The following is a 17,402-nucleotide window of genomic DNA, read 5'->3' on the forward strand; positions in this document are numbered from 1 at the left end:
TGAATTTATAAACACTGTCTCTTGCGTTCTAATTTATTCAAATTCTTCGTTTACTTTTCTGTTTCGTCCGTTCACTAAGACTATTTATTATAAACAAACTAAACCGCGCTAAACGGACTAGAAAATGAAGAAACAAAACAAATAAATAAAGAGACCTTCGTAGAAATTATTTTAAAAGACACAATGTAAGCAAATCGTCTGCTTTGATAGAAACTCATATGAAAACAAACATCAAAATAATTCTGGGTATATCAAACGTGCCACACCTTCGCCGAATTTTAGAACTACAACCTGACAGGACCGACTCCCTGGATCCATATCGCGGACTTGTTCATAACATTATTTTCATTTATTTGAATTCTATTTTTCCACAAATAAATGCAAATTCAGAACTATTTTTATTCTTATTCTTATTATTGAATATAAGAGCAATAAAAATAAAGTATGTATAACCAGTATGCAAAATTGCCGCAGACAAGTGTTATAGAGATTTTATCCAGTCCCGTCGAAGATTTTCGTATTTCAATTGAGATCCAACTTAAAACTGTTCCCATTGAAAATGAGGGTGAAGTCGCTTAACATATTTTTGAATATATTTTAAAAAGGGAAATATACAACGTGGTACTCTCCAAATTAATTCCCCTAATAGTTATTTTCGGAAAATTTATTTCGAAATACAAGTGAAAGAAGCTACATAATCATTGATTCATCAATTAACTCATATGTTCTTTTTTGCATTCTGGCAAATTGGCAAATTCAATTCCTGCATCAATATTTTTCTTAAGTACGGATATAGCTTTGTCAAGCAGGTTTTTTTCAAAGCAGTTGAGTTCTCCCAATCCTAAGTTTTTTTCAATGCCACACTTTCCTACAAAAAATTGATGATTTTAAATCCGGTTATGATATACCACATATTAAAGAAAATTTTTAATCCCAAAGGTTACTGAATCGTGAACAAGAAATGAAATTCTACAGTCAAATCCATATTGACTATGATTTTCAGGTTCCTAGACCACATACTCAGAAAAAACAAATTTTGTATGATTTGGAAAACATACAATCCGCTCACCAAGATTTATCCCTGCTTGTCAAAATACTTATTTCTAATATAATTTGAGTATTGAAAAGTATACCTCAGATATTTCCAAAAAAATTGATTTTTGTAAAATGGCAAATATTAGAAAAAATATTGAGAAAAATTGTTCAGAATTAACATCTAGGCCAATACACTAACTATAATCTCAAATTAAATGCTTGTCTCCATTGATACCTTTCTAGTAATTGATCCAGTATTTCACAATCATTTGGAATTTTTTCTTGATGAACTATTTATTTACCTTCCCCATACAAAACAAATCCATTATTGTAGGGCCTAGGGATTTAGAAGTCAACATGTCACACTTATACGCACAAACTATTTTTCACCATATGAATTAATCAATCAGAAATTCTTTGTGCAGAATAAGCAGGGCAGCCATCTTATTGATAAGAATCAGTCTGTCGGATATATGGAAAAAGTTTAAAATTCTTCGTACAAATTGAAAATGAGTATGCTAATTCAACCTTCTTTCTCTAAAGAAAGATCCGATCATTCCCAGCTCGAATGATACGACGCACTAAATATACAGTTTTTTGAAATGCGTGATTACGTGATGGAGACAGATTGCCTTCCCTACAATATCGACAGTTTTGGGTAGACAGAACGCCTGTGGTAGAAGTAATTTCGTCCAAAAAGAAAAATTTATGAAAATTTCTTTTTTTATAGAAATAACTCCCTTGCAGACAAATAGAACTGCAATCTTATTGCTGCATAACCTTTTTCTCCCAACAAATTTCGGCTTTGTACGAATGAATTCTGTTCGCTCTATATATCCTTTGTAAATGTGTATTATTTATGTTTGTAATTAAGCATCGATTTTTAAATGACATTTTAGAGTTTGTATATTGAATATATATATATTGAATTTAAACCAATTAATATTACGGCATCGGTTTAATCATTAGTTTTCCATCTTCCTTCTTATAATGAATGCTTTCTCTTGTTATAAATATCTTGATCAAATGCCAAGCCATAATTTTGTTCATCGCAGTATTTGGATACCTTTCACCGAACAAAGCAATAGCAATATTCATCCAACAATAACTCTGAATATCAACATAGTATTTAGAAGCAGTAAAAACCTGATAAAGAGGTGTTTGACAGTTCATTTCAACAAATTAATTCTGGTATGTATACAACTAAAACTTTGTTTTTTCATTGCAATATTTGTTACAAATATTAGTCTTTGATTTTTGGAATAAATATATAAGGAATTATAGCGTTGACTGATAAATTTGATTCAAATCTTGATTGTGAACAAATGCAAAAGGCTCGTTATAATTTGAACAATCTGATAGTTTGCTGACTCTAAGACTCATAAACTTATCAAATATATGAAAATTATCTGAAGCGTACTTGTTTAATATTTACTTTGATTATTTCGCAGGCTGAAAATGGAAATTGACTTTTATTTTGATGAAAAATGCATTGAACTGAAGTTTTCTTACCAAGAACCAGAGGAGTAGCGAAATATGGTAAAGATGTAACTTGCGACATAACGTACGCTGATTCTATAACATTTTTCTCTCCAGAGAGGCCTCTAAGCAGAGAATTTGCAAACCTCACACCAGCATAAGCCATGGAAAGTGTAGCGGAGCCAGCTCCAGCTTTTGCCTCCACAACCTAAAAATAGTCAGTAGGAGGTTTAAACGAATCTAAGTAATATTGTACAAAGCACTGCGAGTATATATAGAATCGCCCCTTGATAGAGTTTAGCATGTATGCAATAGCTAGTTTTATAGCCCCAAAGCATTATTGAATAACATTATCCGAGACGGCTTCACACAATTAGGGTTTCAGTCTCAAAAAAATCTGGTGCCGTAAAAAAGTCTAGGCTTCCTCGTTTTCTTATATACCCCAATTTTTTAGTTCATTCAGTGAAAACATACTATGAGAAACTTTCATTCAATTATTTTCAAATGGTTTGCTCTTATGATCTTGCTGTAATCTTCGATAATTCACTCGTCTATCTAAATTAAAATATATACAGCTTCTAATGACCAGAACTCTTGTTTAGATGATGCTTGAGTGGGTTACTATTAATTCAAAGGCGTTTTCAAGCCATTTCGTTGAATTCATTTCTTGATAATAGTTTTTTAGAAATAAATACCACAAGGTAACAATTAACAAATTCTCATCACCTTCCAATTTGCTGAACAATTAACCCAGAAAGAATCTCCAAGCCTCAAAAATATTGAATATTTTTTTCTTCTTGTCGAAATTTCACCACTGATCGCAAATATCACCTTCACCAGCAAATGATTTTGTCTTTTTTTTAATATCGTACTCATTCTATCATAACAGTGGTTCAGAGTTCATTAAATTTTCCAAATTATTGTTCGGCTCATGATATTATTCATGAATTCATGTTATTTATATTTTTATAATTAATTTCAAAATTTCTACTGGGATTATTTTTTAAACCATCATCTACCTCAATATATGAAGGTTTAAGCAGGATTCTTGTCAATTTCTTTAATATGTCGGTGAAATAGATAAGGTTTGAACAACATTTTCTCTTCAAACTAAAATTTTTTCCAAGCAATAATGTATTTGAAAAACCATGACATTTTCTAGTTAATAAAAATAGTACAGCTCTTCACAAAAACAATCCTAACTTATTTGGAGCTTATAGTAGAAGACGAAATCTTATGCGGGCTGACTGAACTCGGCATTTTATGTCAATGCGAACAAACACGAAAAGGAGATAACTACTAAAGCCACTAAAGCCGTGATGGTATGCAGAAGCTTCGCAAGGAGGAATTGGTGTTGTAGCCCAAAGATCCTACAGTGGATGTAAACAGCAATTGTGAGACCAATCATCACATATGGGGCAGTGCTTCAAGGTACTACAACTAGTCCGAATACCACGAGGAACAATTTCTCGAACGTACAAAGATTGGCTTTTATATGTGCAAACGTCCCTAAATAATGACCAAACATGGGACATGCCTCGAGATGGTGCATCGAAAAAGTTACTTTGAGAGAAAATTTACCTCAATTCTAAGCTGTACAAGTAATTGTTATTATAACATAAAACAATAAATGCTATTAAATGATATAGAGACGGATCTATAGCAAAAGAAGACAGAACTGGTACAGGAGTGTACGGGCTCACAACCAAATACTGTCAAAGTCTTGGCAACACACCAAGAATTTTCCAAGCAGAAATTTATGCAATTGAAAAATGTGTCTAGTTCAGTAAGAGAGGAACTATTTTAAACAGGAGATCATCATCCTGTCCTGTAATCACATGAAATTTTATCCAATTTATCCTATGTAACTTTCCCCTCCACATAATAAATTTATTACCTATATTACCTCTGATCCCGCTTCTTGTATTCTGACAGTCAATTTTTTAATTTCTTCTTCATTGAAAGATACTTTTGGTGTAGTTCTAGATATAAGTGGGATAATAGTGACGCCAGAATGTCCACCTATAACTGGAACTTTAACCTCATACGGATTAAGTCCTTTAGCTTCGGCTATAAACGTATTAGCACGAACAGTGTCCAAAGTTGTAACTCCAAAAATACGGTTCGGATCCAATACTCCTGCCTGAAATAAATGTTCTTGATAGTCAAAGATGTGTTGATCTCACGTATCCATCAATTTCATTGAATCACTTTTTATACAAACGATACAAGTTTGAAGCAATATTCACAATTTCATCTTTAAAACAAATTTTGGTTTTTTATTGTGCATTGGAAAAATTATTACAGAATTTATTTATGTGAAAAACTAAGTGTATAGAAGCATATTCAAAGTTAAGTTGAAAATGTGGAAAATGCCATTATTTCTAGTATTTTAATCTGGAGCTCATCATAACATATAAAAAAAATGGAACGTTAAAAATACAGTTCTGATGAAATTACTCAAATAACAATAACTTTGTTGTGGGTTCATATTTGATCTTGAAAAAATTTTATGTTTCGTAATAGAGGTGTTATGGCCATAACTTGATAATATGGATTTTAACGACGAATTTCATTATCTAGTCGATATCTCGGGTAGATGTGAAAAAGCCGCAAACAATTGGTAAGCAAAAATCTAACCCTTCACTTCCAGTATACACATAGAACCTTCATATGTCCTTCGTTCTCAGAAAGTACATCTATAATTTATTCGTAAATGCGATGGCGCAATAAATCTAGGTATCCGTTGCTAATTGACTTAAAAATCATTATGTAGGACAGGTAGGTTCCCTAGGTATGTTTTATATAACAAAACTTTAATTTTAGTAACGATGAAGCAGAGAATATTAGACGCGCCATGATTTAAGTCGCTAGATGTGGTCCTATGAGGTGCTTTTATCAACAATATCAAAAATTGTAATTTTATAACACAAATAAAAAAAGTTTCTCCAAATTGGTTGCTTAAGATGTCTCGATACTGTAGCTGCTTTGTTCACTTGTGTCCTCACTTCATCTTCAAGGAATCCTGTGCTTGTTATTTTGCATCCTAACACTTGCAGCGCAGAGGCTCCTTAGCTATGGTCATGCATTTTGTCTTGCTTGTTGAAATTTCCATATTTAGATTTTCTGCGACCAATTATGACATACGGGGCAGAAACAAGAGCAGAAACGTCGGTAACAAAGAGGATACTAAGAACAACAGAAATGAAAACGCTAAGAACTATAACGGGTTACACACTGAATGACAGACAAAGAAATACCGACATAAGGGAAAAATGCAAAACAGACTACATTGTCAGATGGGTGAGAAAAAGAAGAAGAGAATGGAACCAGCACGTCAACAGAATGACCACAGATAGAATAGCAAAAATCGTACGTAACAACATCCCACACGGAAGAAGACCTGTTGGACGACCACCAAAACGATGTCGGGACAGTTGGCAGTCAACCCCACCGGAACTACTGCAGAGAAACCGGAACTGAACAGGCGCTACGCCTTCTACACGATGATGATGATGATGATGAAATAAAATAAAATTCAAAATATGATGATATCCAATTTTCTTATGAAAATAAAAACATTCGATTAAGTTTTCAGATTTCATGAAATTTTTTTGGTAGCAGTGGAGAATCAGATTGAGGTGAAAAATATAACCCTATTAAAATTGGCACAAATTTTGAGTTTAAAATAAGGAGACTTTTTTATTATACCTTTATTACCCAAACAGAAAGAAATTATTCTCAGCGTATAAAAATCTCCCACAGAAATGATTTCTCATTCTTTTCGCGTACTATCAGACATTTTCTTACAAAACGATTAAAATTTGGATGTTAGATTGCCTGTTGCTGCGGGATTGCTGCAGTATGGGAAAACAAACTTCAATAACTGTGTCGAATCACATCAATGCTTATTGAAAAGGCCATCGTTGAAGTGGTTGTTGAATAGTTTTAAGTTACCTTTCCTTTGTTTTCCAGGTTCCTTCTTGAAATTGATGAAATTCTCAATCAACTCCTAATGACAACTATATTATTATCCGGGTTTTTCTTAACAAATTAAGCCCAAGTATGTAGTTTTACTTATCGGAAACTTAAAAAAATTGAGTTTCACCAATAGCTTTTTTCATGATTCGACCAAATTTCCAGACAAGTAAAAATTGAAATTAATCTGTAATATTCGTTTCACAGGGAAAGTAAAGGTAACAGTCTCAGAATCTGATAGCGTGATTATAAAATAAGAAAGTAATTCGAATACACCTAGAATCTTAAAGAGCTTAGTTATCTTCAAAAATATGTTTCTTCTAGATTCTTTTTTATTTAATTTACTGATTATCCCAAAGGATTGATCAAACACAAGATGAAAGCAATTATGAGACCTCCCTTATTTAATACTATTCAATACGGTGGTTTTTCCAAAAAAGTTTGGTTGAAAAATATGTTTCGAGAAACACAATGTATTGTTATATTTGTCTCTACGATGATTTCAAACAAAGTCATGAACGTTTGTTTTCCCGTACTGCAGCAATCCCGAACTGACGGCAAAATAAAAAGGCGATCTATACATCCTGGCTTTTAAACGCGTTTTGTAAGCAAAGGACTAATTGTCTGTAAAAAGAGAAGGAAACCACTTTTATAGGAGTCAATAAACTTTTATTGAATAAGATCAGTTCTCGATATTCAAACTATTATCATAAAAAGCATTTTCGTAAATTTTAAACTCTCTTATTTTAAAGTTTATTTCAAACTCAAATATATACCGTAACATTATAATAAATCATTGAATTATCAGATTATGTATAGTGGAACATTGGTACTTGTACAGCATACCATTTAATGATGGTTCATTTTCCTGCAGAAGAGAAGAAACTTTCCCGAGGAAGCTTCTGTCTAAAGCAGCTCATATTATTTCTCTTCCATTATCCAAAATTCTATTTTTGACCACTTGGAAAAATTCTAGAAAACAATTTCTTGAAAGGAATGAATTCGAAATTTTACAGCTGTCGTTGGAAACATGATCCTTTAAGAAAAAAATATAGGAAAATGATTTGTGGGGACCTTTATCAGTCTAAGTGGCTGGATAAAATGTTGAAAGAAAAATATCTTTCTTGTCTTTCCGTCCATCATGAATCAATCTACTCATGATACATTTTCGGAAGCAGGTTTCAGTGCCAGGATAATTCCAACTGACTATTTATCATGCTAATAACAAAGTTATGATCAACTTTAAAGTCACACCATATAAATTTATAACTGGGTACATAATTATATGATAATTATTTGCTTTGTTACCTTTTTCATTGTTTCACAAGCTATAGGAACAACAGAATTAACAGGATTCGTGATAATTGCTACCAGTGCTTTCGGAGCTGAGGCTGCTATTTGTTCCATTATACTTTTAACCAGTCCAGCATTTATTTTAAAAAGATCGTCTCTTGTCATACCTGTCAAAAATCGAGTACAAATGTTTGCATTTGAATGATAATGGATTTGATTACAAAAGTAAACTACTTTTATTCCTGATTTTTTCATGTGGCACTTATTTTATATGTATTTTTAGTAAGAATGTTTCCAGTTATAATTGCCATTGTAATAACAAAACAAAACGTAATCATATTATTTGCAAATTATAGAAATTTTCACTAGCAAAACGAGGAATTTAGATTTGAATTAATCAAGATTTCCACATGGGCACTGAAAATCAGGACAGAATTTACAAAATGGAGCTATAAATTTTACTTAAATTATTTAATTTCGGAATGATTTCAGAGGTGAATAGTAAAAATCTTGTTGGTTAACGTCAAACACTCACTAGTTCAGGTTATATAGCATGGTCCAGCTAAAGAATAAATATCCGGACGATCGGAGCACCAACATAATTAAAATTTAACGCGCTACCTGGCGAAAAGCATTAACAAACCACCGATAATTTTCTGCCAAATGGAAAGTCACACTATCTGCGCGAAAATAGAAAACTAAAATAAAGAGAATGGGAAAAAGAAAGACTATCAAGTAGAAATTTTTTGTTTTGTTGTGAAAAAATCACATACAGAAGAATTTCGTTTAATGTTTATTTGAAAAATTAATCTACAGGCTTTTTAACTTTGTTTTTCGACTATATTGGTTTTACTTATATCAAACAAACATATAACAAGTCAAATATATTTATTTGCAACACATTTTTTTGCGTTCCAAGATATCATAACTCTTCTTTTCGAAAACAAACAATAATTGCCCATAGTGCCCAAATTGTAAGGAAACAATGATAAATGGGAATTCAGAAAATAAATTTTCAATGATATTTGGCAACGGAGCGATTTATAGGAATCTAAAATTTCATGAATTTGACGTAAATAATTAACATCCATATTGTTGCCCAAAAATCTCCTCAAGACACTTACGAGTGTGTTCCAGTTTTATGAGTGAAGTTTTGACCAAATTTTTCCTTAATAGTATTCATTCACAAACAAAACAAACAAAAAAAATTCTATTTTATGGAAACTTCATTTTTATAAAATATTTGAAGTGCAACTTAAAATAATACGAGCATAATTTCCTTTGTCCACGTACATATTTATTTTTCTTGTGCTGGCACCACTTAGTGTCGTGGATTTACGACACAGCTGTGATCGCCGCTCGAATAGTTTATTGAAATCATAACAAGAGTTACCTGATAAAATTAAAATGATTAATCGGAGTCTAAGAGGCATTTGGGATAAGGAATACACAACAGAAGATAAATATTTAGGCAGGCAACATAGAATCCCTTATCATTCTTGGTATAAAGTTAACAATGAATTAGAAATGACGTCTGTAAACAGATCTTTAAAACCACTCTGATGCTAAAAAGTATATATTCATTCGTGGATAAATAAAATATAACATCTGTTATTTAAATTAACCATTCGGGTCATTAAAGTTATCCAGAGATTTCAAACCTTCAGTTATGACGCCAAACCAACATAATTATATTGAATATTTGAAATAAATAGAGTATTTGCAATAGAAGAGAGATCTTTAGAAACTAGGATCTTGATGTTGTAAATATGGGCAAGAGTTATTGGATGTTATTTGCAAAAGTCCTGATCATTATGAAATAATTTACCTGGTTTCCTTGGAACACCTGCAGGCATAATAACTATATCTGCACCTTCCAATGCATCTCCCAACTGCTCTGGGCTTTTGAACCTACGGTTGAACATTCATTATTCAGCATAATGAGAAAAATAAATCCAATATTCAAGCTAGAGTCATTAGAAATAAGTACTATTATTGAGTATCGGGACATTTCTAATCCCAGCTCTTGTAATGATCTTCTACGAGTGTTGCTACTCAAGTTTTGAAAAAGACAGATAAAAAAAAATATTTATAATTGGAATCTTCGGGTAATCCACTCCTTCATGCCTTTGAATTAATTGTTGAAGCATTTTTTCTATTCCGATGTCAACCGCTTCTTCAGGTGTAGTAAAACGTTCAGTCAATTTATTTTTGATATAAGAAAATAAGAAGCGTTTGATGCGTTCAAATCAGAGTTACCGCAATCAAAATGGAAGCAATGCTCCAACAAATGCTTGTATAGCAACCTTCGTTTAGTATGATTGTACATTTATCAAATGTAACTCACCCCTTAACTACTGAAGGAGTTTCAATATGAGACAAATCAACAGCAACTCCTGGGATGAATTTGGCTATATCACAGATATGTAGTTTCGTGATCATTCGGTTGATTTTCAATAACATCGACAGCGGTTGTCCGATTCCGCCAGCTCCACCAATCACAGTAACTTGGTAATTATTCTATAATATGAAAAACTTAATAAACTACATCGAATGTTTTTAAATTTATTTTGTAGAGCTAAGGATTGTAAGGCTAATTGAATTATTTTCAATTGAGTTCATGAATTTTTGTTGTATTGTTTTGATTATTGTTAACATTTTCTTTACTGAAATCCTTGGGACGCATAACAGGATAAATAATGACAAACAATTTCATGGTTTTTTACCAGGATGAAAACAGATACATATATCTCCACACAAGTTTTTCAACTCTAAGATTATTTTTCGAAACCAATACACTTCACTCCGTTCATGCTCTTGTAGTATGAAGAATTGAAAGCGAAAATTTTTTGTTCAAGAATCATATCACAGATTTCAAGAATATCGATTTTAACTACTAGGACAACTTATTTTCCACTGTACAATATGTATTAGACCATTACCAAGTACTTCAGAACTCCAGAATTACAGCGATTGTTGTTGAAAAAGAACCAAAACACTAGAATCTCCGATGATTCACAAACTTAACAATACACATCTGCTATATTGAAGTCCAAACTGAATTGTTATTTCTTGAATAACATAATTGCAATCATTTCCTATTTATTCGACTTTTTTATGAAAAGATGTGTAAATATGTGGAAAGTGCAATCCAAATATTTGAAGCTTACATGAATAAATAAATTTGTTTCTTGAAGTTTCTTGAATATTTTACAATATGTTTTTCTAAATAACTCTTATTAACTTCTATTCTATAAAAAATAAGTTCATCTCTCTAAATGACATCAAAAATATATTTACCCTCCGTGATCCACTAAAACATCTTGACGGAACTCTCACTAATGCCACTGGGAAAAGTACTTTTGGGAAAATTACTTTATAGTGCATGGTGAATATAGCTTGGCAAATTGCAAATTATGTTAATTAACAATGACAGCTATTGTCAAATATTGATACTCAATCAATAGTTTCTAGTGTTTGAATTTTGCAAGAGTTTCTTGTCTAATATCTTACTGAAGCTGACTTGCTTAAATTCGCATACATACTTTGACGCACTCAAACAAAATAAATTAAAACGCGATTTTTATCAGACCCTCTGACAGGCTAAGTGGAAAGTCAGAAACTGATAATTATTATTTTGTCCCAGTATCCGTTTCCATGGTTACTTCCTTGGAAACACTAAAGTTGTTAGAGCCAATATAATTTAAAGACACCGGGTTTCGTAACAACTCACAAATGCAAAAAGTTGTTGATTGGCAAAATGCAGTCTGAAAGAAGAAGAACTTAAAAATGAGATCATGAAATTCTGAACATTAGAAAACGGTGTTTGTGAGCTGAACAATCGGAGGCAATTTTTAAAATAGGACAAATTGAAATTGAATATCAATAATAATCAAAAAAATATTAAGAATGGTAAATATAGTAAACAAGACGATGAAATATAAAAAAGTAGAATGTAGGGACGAATACAGAAAATAAATAGGATGACAGCTACAAAAAAGCAAAGAAAAAGTGAATATATATTAAAGTTATATATTAAAACTTGGAATTTGGATTTTTAAAAACAAAAATACAATTACAAATATATTTTTATTAATCAAAGCTAGAACAAAAAATTAGTTATTGAAAGAAATACAATTTTTATTATCTTCTGTGTTTCCGCGGAGTCATCACATTTATTATATGCCGTCACCTGTTACTTCATAGGTAACTCCTCCCTTCGAAGATGAGAACATAACGTAGTGGTGTTCGATTTTGGGCTTCTCTTCTGGGTTTCCTTCTATTGGATTTTCTCTCTTGTTTTGGTTTCTGCAGCATGTTTGTAAAATTTTCTTAATTTTCTTTATAAAAATCTATCCTAGTATTAATAAAATTATGGTAAAAGATAAACTACCAGAGATTTTGAAGTAGTGGTTGGATGTTGAAATTTTTAGTGGTATAAGTTGATTCGTCATTCTGTTAGTTTCGTGGATTTCTTGTTAATTTATTTTTCGCATTTTGGGCGTTCTGTATTCTGGAATCGTATAGTATTTTTCCGTAACTGGCTTGGGAAAAAATAGTGGTTTTCCTCGTTTTATTTTGACGTCTTTGAAGAATTTTTTGCGCGGACTTCAATTTGGCATGACTCGTATTTTTATTAGTGTAGGCATTTTCACTTCTAGATATTTGGTCTGTGTGTGATTTGGAAAAAACCTTCTCTGTTTTTACTGGAATAATAATTATTTCGTCTTGTGTGATTTGTTCAGTACATTTTATCTCTATTTAATTATTTAAGTTTGCTCTTTAGTTTTTACAAGATTTTGTCTACAAATTGTAACAATTTTTTGACAATAGAACATTTCTCTCTCTCTCTCTCTCTCTCTCTCTCTCTCTCTCTCTCTCTCTCTCTTTCTTTCTCTCTCTAAGTGATTTTCATTTTCTGGTCTTTTGAGTTTTGTTCGACTGGTTGTCGTCAGGACAGAGTCAAGTAGTTCACAGATTTTTCCTATAAATTGGAAATTCGAGTTTTAAGGACTTGATAATTGGTATAGGTATAGCAAAAATTAATTTATTATTAACAAACGAAACTTGAGTGCCTAGAAATTGGTAGTATGTTTTTGAATTTTGTATTTTGGTTATCAGAATAAATTTTCCTCATATATTCTAGAATTTTTTATAAACCTTAACTAGGAATAATATAAGGATGAATTGTGTTTAGTTTTGGAAAAGCTATGGAGTCTTCCAAATTATCTAAGAATGAGATAACATTTTGACAGTCTAGATTTATTTATGAAATTTATTTGAAGGTTAAATACTCGTGTGATTTGGTGATTGATTTTTCACGCTGATTTGAAATTTTTCGAGAGAATTTGCAAATTTTTCTTGATTTTTGGATAAGATGCGAATTATTACATTTAATTTTTCATAAGAGTCTTGGAAAGGGAACTCTGTAAGTTTATTTCGGTAATCATATTATGTTGGTTAGGTCCTAGAATTTTTATTGCGTTATTATATCTATTACCGTCATCGGCATCATTTTTGTAGTCGACCCACTCCGTCAAAGAAACTTCTATTATTACGTATATGAGGTTGTAAATGATCAAGTCTCGTACGTGTAATTTTAATGAGAAATTCTGATCTTAACAACATGTCTTGAGATAAAGCATGATATGAGATTTCATTAGCTGCATTTCCCACTTTTAAATTCTTTTTTATAATGAAAAATGTTTTGCAATGTTAAACAATTGCTTAATAATAGGCTCTGAATTTAAATAATATATAAGTATGGTTACTATATATAAGACTTGCATCTCCCAATTATATTGGTAATAAAATATTATTAATAGTGGTTGGATTTAAGTCTTTCGTAGCGTTACTCTTGTACAATCTTTGTATTACCAGAAGTGCTAGAAATATTATTTTCATCTGCCCTATCTCCTGAAAAGTTTGTTTTCCATTAGTTTTGGATTTTCTTGCACTTACTTCATAATAAATGATTTTATCTGTTATCAATTTATTTTTAGTCTGAGCTAATACTTTTTTCCAATTTTGGAAGTTTTTTTTCTTGTTTTTGTACGAATATAAGTTACTTTTTGGTTTCAATATTCAGGGGCCTCTGTGCGTCTTTCGTTTCTATCATTAATAATTTTGTATTTTGTGGTTTTATCAGTCTCTGTCATATTTTAGTAAAGTCTTGGGGTTGCTTGTTTGTGGGGTTGTACGTGGTCTGAAATTATTATGTGATCATTAAGTTCAAAAGGATTTATCTCATTTATGTGCCCTTTTATTACCTCGAATCGTGTATAATTGGTGACACTATGAATTGAGTTGTTATATCCAATATAGCCGTTGTATCAATGTATCTGATGTGAGATTTCGATTTTGTTAGTGAAGTTCAATTCTGTAAAGATTTCAGGATCTTTATTTTTAAATACTTCCAAATCTGCTGTTATTTTTTTGGGCAATCCATGGTGTGTTATGAAATTAAATAAGCATTCTACTTAAATATTCCGTTTACAGCTGATAAAGGATAAGTTTTATCGTATCGAGAATATGTGTCTATTACAGTTGTATTTCCTGAAATTTGATAAATATCAACATGAATATATTGGAAAGGACGTGAATAAGTTGGTGTGAGATTAAATTTTATTACAGGTGGGTTTCGATCGTATTTGTTTTTTTGATAAATTTCTCTACAATTTACGCATTTTTCAATGTCATCGGAAATTTTTGGCCAATAAAATCGTGTAGTAAGTGGTAATGGGTTCTTGTATGTGTTCAATACTTTTTCAGTAATTGGAACGAATAAAATAGGATTTTCTGTGGATGTATATTGAGTTACAATATCGGAGTTCGACTTGAATCTTGAGAACTGTCTGGTTCTTTTCGCGCAATATAAAATGGAGTCAACGTTTGTAGGAGGCTTTCTATTATTTTGTCCGCATCTCCTATGTTATTTATTATCGATTCATAGCATTTAATTCTACACATGGATTTCTACTTAGATCATCCGTAGCTGAGTTTGATGATAATTTTTTAGATTTGATGATCATTTTTTAGATTTGATGACGTATTCCTTTATTTCAATATCCATCTGACATGCTAGAAATATTGGTCTTTCATGGAAAAAAGCTATTGCATTGTGATATTGTGAACCTACGGTCGTAAAAGTATGAGCGAAGGAATTTGCAAGTATTTGTAACACCATACTATTGCCAGAAGTTCTTTCTGGATATTTGAATAGTTTATTTCGGGTGGATTGAGGATTCTTACTGCATAGCACATAGAGTGGATGTTTTATGAAAGTACCGCACCTATTGCGTAGTTGGAACTATCCGTTGTTAATTCAAATTTTTTATCAAAATCTGAAGACATACAGTAGCTAAGTTTTTTTTTGGTTGGGGTTTTATCCCGTCTGTTGTTACTATATGGCCTACAAATTCTACCTCTTCTCGTAAGAATTGTGATTTGTCCAATTGCATTTTTAGTTTCACTTCGCGTTATTTTTTGGAAACAAGTTTTAAATTTTGTAGAGTCCGGTACTGAATATTATTATATCGTCCATATAGACCATACAAACTTTGTTTTGAGGTTTTTCAAAATTTGATCTATAACACGTTGAAATGTGGATGGCGAGTTTCTGAACCCAAAGGGCATTATAAGAATCTCACAATGGCCGTCATCGACAGTAAAAGCAGTTTTTAGTATAGAATTTTTGTCCATTTGAATTAATATTTGTTATAGAATATCGATCAAGAATCGTTTTTTGTTGAGTTTCCAATAATAGATAACTAAACGATACTTTTGTTTCCCTGATGGTCCTCTTTTTTATTGACTTTCCAAATAGAGGATTACCACGGTGAAGTTAAGGGTCGTACTCGTATTATGCCTTTATCCAACATTTCATTTATCTGGTTATTTATTTCTTGTTTGTGAATGTAGGGATAACTGTACGATTTACAATATTTAGGAATTTCGTAGGTCGTTTTAATTTCGTGTTTTGTTCCTGTCGTGAAAAATAATTTATCGCCCGGTTTAAAGAAGATGTCTGAAAATTTTCGAATGAGTTTTAAGATTTCAGTTTTTTCTTCAGCGTTAGGATTATTACTAATTTTCTGCGTGATACCTCTTCTTAATAATTGAATTCGACTTCAAAAGTTTATCAATGGTTCGTTTCTAAATGGTCTCATTTTTGTGAGCTATTGTACTAAACAGTCAATATTTCTACAATCAGCGAAATATTAAATTAAGACTTCTTTCAATCTGTTAACTCAGCACGATTACCTACTAAAATTTCCGCTTTATCTATAAGTTTTTCTTGAACCGATTGAAATAAATAGGGGAAACTAGTTACCCAGTTTTTACTGTGTGATTCATTGTCGTAGTTTTTTAGTTCATGTGCTTAAGTGTGACAAATATATTTTGTTTTTGTAGTTGTAGTTTGTTACAGAAATAATTATGCTAAAAGGCTAAAGGGCTATAGCCATTTTTCTTCGATAAGATATTTGTACCAATGTACCCCATGTATAAGGTATGTTCGTACATTAGGTGGGGTACTTTCGTCCGTCATGGGTTAGATACATACAGGGTAATTAAAAAACCAAAGTCGTTGCATCTTCATTTAGTATTACGGAAATATTTATCAAATAACTAACTTAATAATATGTGACTCATAATTGATAATTTTTTTTAACTTATTGTTAATACTAAGCTTCACGATCAGTCTAAATGATATCATTTTGTATGACATCGTTGAAGAGAATTTGATAATTCAAACTGAAGTAGGTAATTTCTCATTTGGTTGATACTTTGGAACTTATTGTTATTTGAATCAAATGAAAAAATGCAATCTTGCCATTCTAGCTTGTGCTTGACTATCAGTGAGGGTGATGACCAAATGATTCCAAAGATTAGATATTGTCATTCACCCGAATAATGACTAAGGTCTTTTCCGATGTCCGACTTAATGCCAAACTTTGCCAAAACATAGCAATTGTCCTCAATATTTGTTTAAATTTAATTATTATTGTTACTAAGATCATCAGTCTCTTCGTCCATTTCTAATTGAACTGGAGATGTTAAACTCCCCCGCAAGAATTGCGTTCCTTCAGATTTCTCTGAACCTTCATCGCTTTCTGTTTTCTTTATTTTATTTTTATTTTGTCTTGAAATGAGTTCCTTCAAACTACTTTTCACTGCTCAGGCTCTGGCTTTTCATTCCTGTTCTACATTTTTCAATTCTTTGTGTCTATGTCTTTCTTCTAGTTCTTTTTTTCAGGTGTATCTGCATAAATGCGAGATTTACCCGGTTTCATGACAGATGTTATGGAAAGATGATGACAATTTCTTGAGCATTTTGGAGCAAAGAAGTTGATTGCTCACAAATATCTGATTCATTCATATCAGTCAATGGCACTTTGGTTGTTCTAGAGCGACAGTACTTGCTTCCAGATTAGGTAGTACATTTAGAGAATTATTTGAAGCATACACGTCAATGGGAGCGAAATCTTCATCGCTGGAGGTCATTTCATTGAATGGTCATATACCTGACTTTGCGGTGAAATATTTAATATATGCAAGTTTTACCAGTTTAGGAATATTATAAATGTTGATTGTTTTGCCAGAATTTGAAAAATACC

The 17,402-nt window shown here is 31.6% G+C and overlaps 1 protein-coding gene across 1 annotated transcript; it reads right to left on the reverse strand.

Annotated features, from left to right (window-relative positions):
• Positions 1-648: 648 nt before the first annotated feature.
• LOC130900989 (malate dehydrogenase-like) lies at positions 649-11,387 on the reverse strand. Its single transcript, XM_057812024.1, has 7 exons — positions 11,086-11,387; positions 10,133-10,305; positions 9,614-9,696; positions 7,801-7,952; positions 4,421-4,657; positions 2,548-2,722; positions 649-868 (listed from the first exon to the last, which is right to left on the reverse strand). Exons 1-7 carry the CDS (start codon positions 11,170-11,172, stop codon positions 714-716), a joined length of 1,062 nt encoding a protein of 353 aa, XP_057668007.1. The 5' UTR covers positions 11,173-11,387; the 3' UTR covers positions 649-713.
• Between the last annotated feature and the right edge of the window lie 6,015 nt (positions 11,388-17,402).

This window comes from Diorhabda carinulata, chromosome X, assembly GCF_026250575.1.
Source record: "Diorhabda carinulata isolate Delta chromosome X, icDioCari1.1, whole genome shotgun sequence".
Taxonomy (NCBI): domain Eukaryota; kingdom Metazoa; phylum Arthropoda; class Insecta; order Coleoptera; family Chrysomelidae; genus Diorhabda; species Diorhabda carinulata.